Genomic DNA, 2,083 nt, shown 5'->3' on the forward strand with positions numbered 1-2,083 from the left:
GGGGCAAAACCAGTCACCGTCAAGTCAGCTCCAACACATGGCACCCCCTTTTGTGTCCGAGCAGAACCGCCCCACAGGGTTGTCAAGGCCATGACCTTCCGGGAGCTGATCCCCGGGCCTTTCTCCTCAGGGACCTTGGGGTGCCCTTGAACCCCCAAAGTTGTGGTTTGCAGCCAAGCTCATCCCTTGTTTGCACCTCCTAGTTTGACTACAGCCCCCTTGACCAAAGCTCCTAGGTCCGCAGCGACTTTCCAGAGTGAAAAGGGGCCCTGAGACCCAAAGTTCCAACTCTGGGCTCCTGATGCAGGTCCCACCCCGGCCCCCGAGCAGCTGAACTTGGACCTGTGTTTTTGCAGCTGTGTCCCTCAGCTATTCATGAGGACAGAACAGGAGACAGCATGGGTGGCCCCTTCCCACCCAAGACTGCTTTGAGGCTGAGTCAAGTGACTTCGTGGCACACGGCGGACCCTCCATGAAGGATCCCTCATGCCGTGCTGAGATTGTCCGGGCCGAGCCCTGGTGACCACAGCAAGGCCATCTTGTGACTCACTGTGGCTCTGGGCCTTGGGTCAATGTTGGCCAAAACCTCTTGGAAACGGAAGTTCCCTGTAGGGCAGGCTCTGGGGCTGGCAGTGCTGCTGTCCCCAAGGAAGGCGGGAGGGTGAGTCCCCTTTATCAGCACGAGGACCAGCCTTAATGTCAGGGTCAGGCCCGGAACACACTGGGGAGGGATATTTTTAGGGAGAAAATCGTGTGGCCCTTATCTCTCTGGCCAGGAGCAGAGAGGAGGGAGGGAGAGAGAGGGGAAGGGAGGGGCTGGAGGGAGGAGGGAGGGGGTGACATCGACCTGCCACAACCCTACCCAGCTGGCCCGTGACTAATTTAGGCAAAAGACAGCGGGAGCTATTTCCATCCAAGGAACAGGTGCAGCTCCGCCCAGCCACCTCCCAGGCTATAAAGGTGCCAGGTTTTGTCAATGAAGTCGGGGGCGCAGGGAGCGTACTACGGGGGCGCAGGGAGCGTACTACGGGGTCAGCCCAGCCTGGGCCCTGGAAGTTGGGTACCCACAGGCCACTGAGTACCGCCCCCCGCTGTCCACACCTCTGCACAAGATGAAGGTCATCATCGGTGTCGGAGGGTGAGTGGGACAGAGGGAGGTTGGAGGGGGGAGGCCGAGGGATGAATGGACAGATGTCCTGGTGTCTGAGGGTGCACGGTCCCACCGCCGAGGTCCGAGCCCCAAGAGGGGTCTCTGTCCTAGGGGCTCGGCACCTCCAACAGGGAAGATTGGTGCAGGGCCCAGCTCAGCGCCCCACTGTTTCAGTTTTCCAGATGGACATACTTTTTCTCCTTTAAACTCAGTGTCAGAACAAACATGAGTTGGGACAGAAAATTATAGAAAAGCACAAGGTGTCGCCTACGGTGGGTGCCATCCTTGCAAGCTCCCTACCCTGGGACAGACACATGGGGAGGTCGCCCTAAAATGACCTTCCGTGTGGCTGCGTGTACACTCTTGCCTTCAACGCCGTTCTGGGTAACCTCAGGCACCCTGGGGAGCTGGCTTCCTGCCTCATCCACCACCCAGGGTTTTCAACTGTCCCTTCTGTTACCGAGGAGACGTTTTGGATGATGCAGGAAGCACTGAGGGTCCCTGGGTGGTAGAAACAGTTTGCACTTGCCTTCTAACCCAAAGGCTGGGGGTTCAAACGCACGTATGGTGCCACAGAAGACAGGCCAGGCAGTCCGCTTCCATAAAGATGACAGTCACCGAAAGCCCTCTGGAGCGGCTCTACTCTGCAACACACGGGGTCTCCAGGAGTCGGAATCAATGCAACAGCAACGGGTTGGGGTTTTTGTTTTTGGCTTTATGAGCGTTTAACATGGGCACAGCCTGCTTCACTGGCCCACTGCACTCTCCAAATTTGGTTTAAGGTTCTGTCCTTGTTTTGATACTCTTAATGCTTTTTGGACCAAGGACTCCACCTTTTTATTTTGCACAGTGCTTGGAAAATTCTGAAGCTGGCCCTGAGCAAAGATTGGCCTTTTATTAACGACTTGAATTAATGTTGGGAGCTCTGGTGGC

General features: G+C 56.7%; 1 protein-coding gene across 1 annotated transcript in view; it reads left to right on the forward strand.

The window, feature by feature from the left end:
• Positions 1–1,112: 1,112 nt before the first annotated feature.
• Positions 1,113–2,083, forward strand: part of NMRK2 (nicotinamide riboside kinase 2) — a 6,424-nt gene continuing 5,453 nt past the window's right edge. The window contains exon 1 of the mRNA XM_007951092.1: positions 1,113–1,138. Within this exon, the coding sequence (XP_007949283.1) occupies positions 1,113–1,138 (26 nt within the window). The remainder of the gene's footprint in view (positions 1,139–2,083) is intronic.

Source organism: Orycteropus afer, unplaced genomic scaffold (assembly GCF_000298275.1).
Source record: "Orycteropus afer afer isolate SDZICR_OR568_19922 unplaced genomic scaffold, OryAfe1.0 scaffold00291, whole genome shotgun sequence".
NCBI lineage: Eukaryota > Metazoa > Chordata > Mammalia > Tubulidentata > Orycteropodidae > Orycteropus > Orycteropus afer.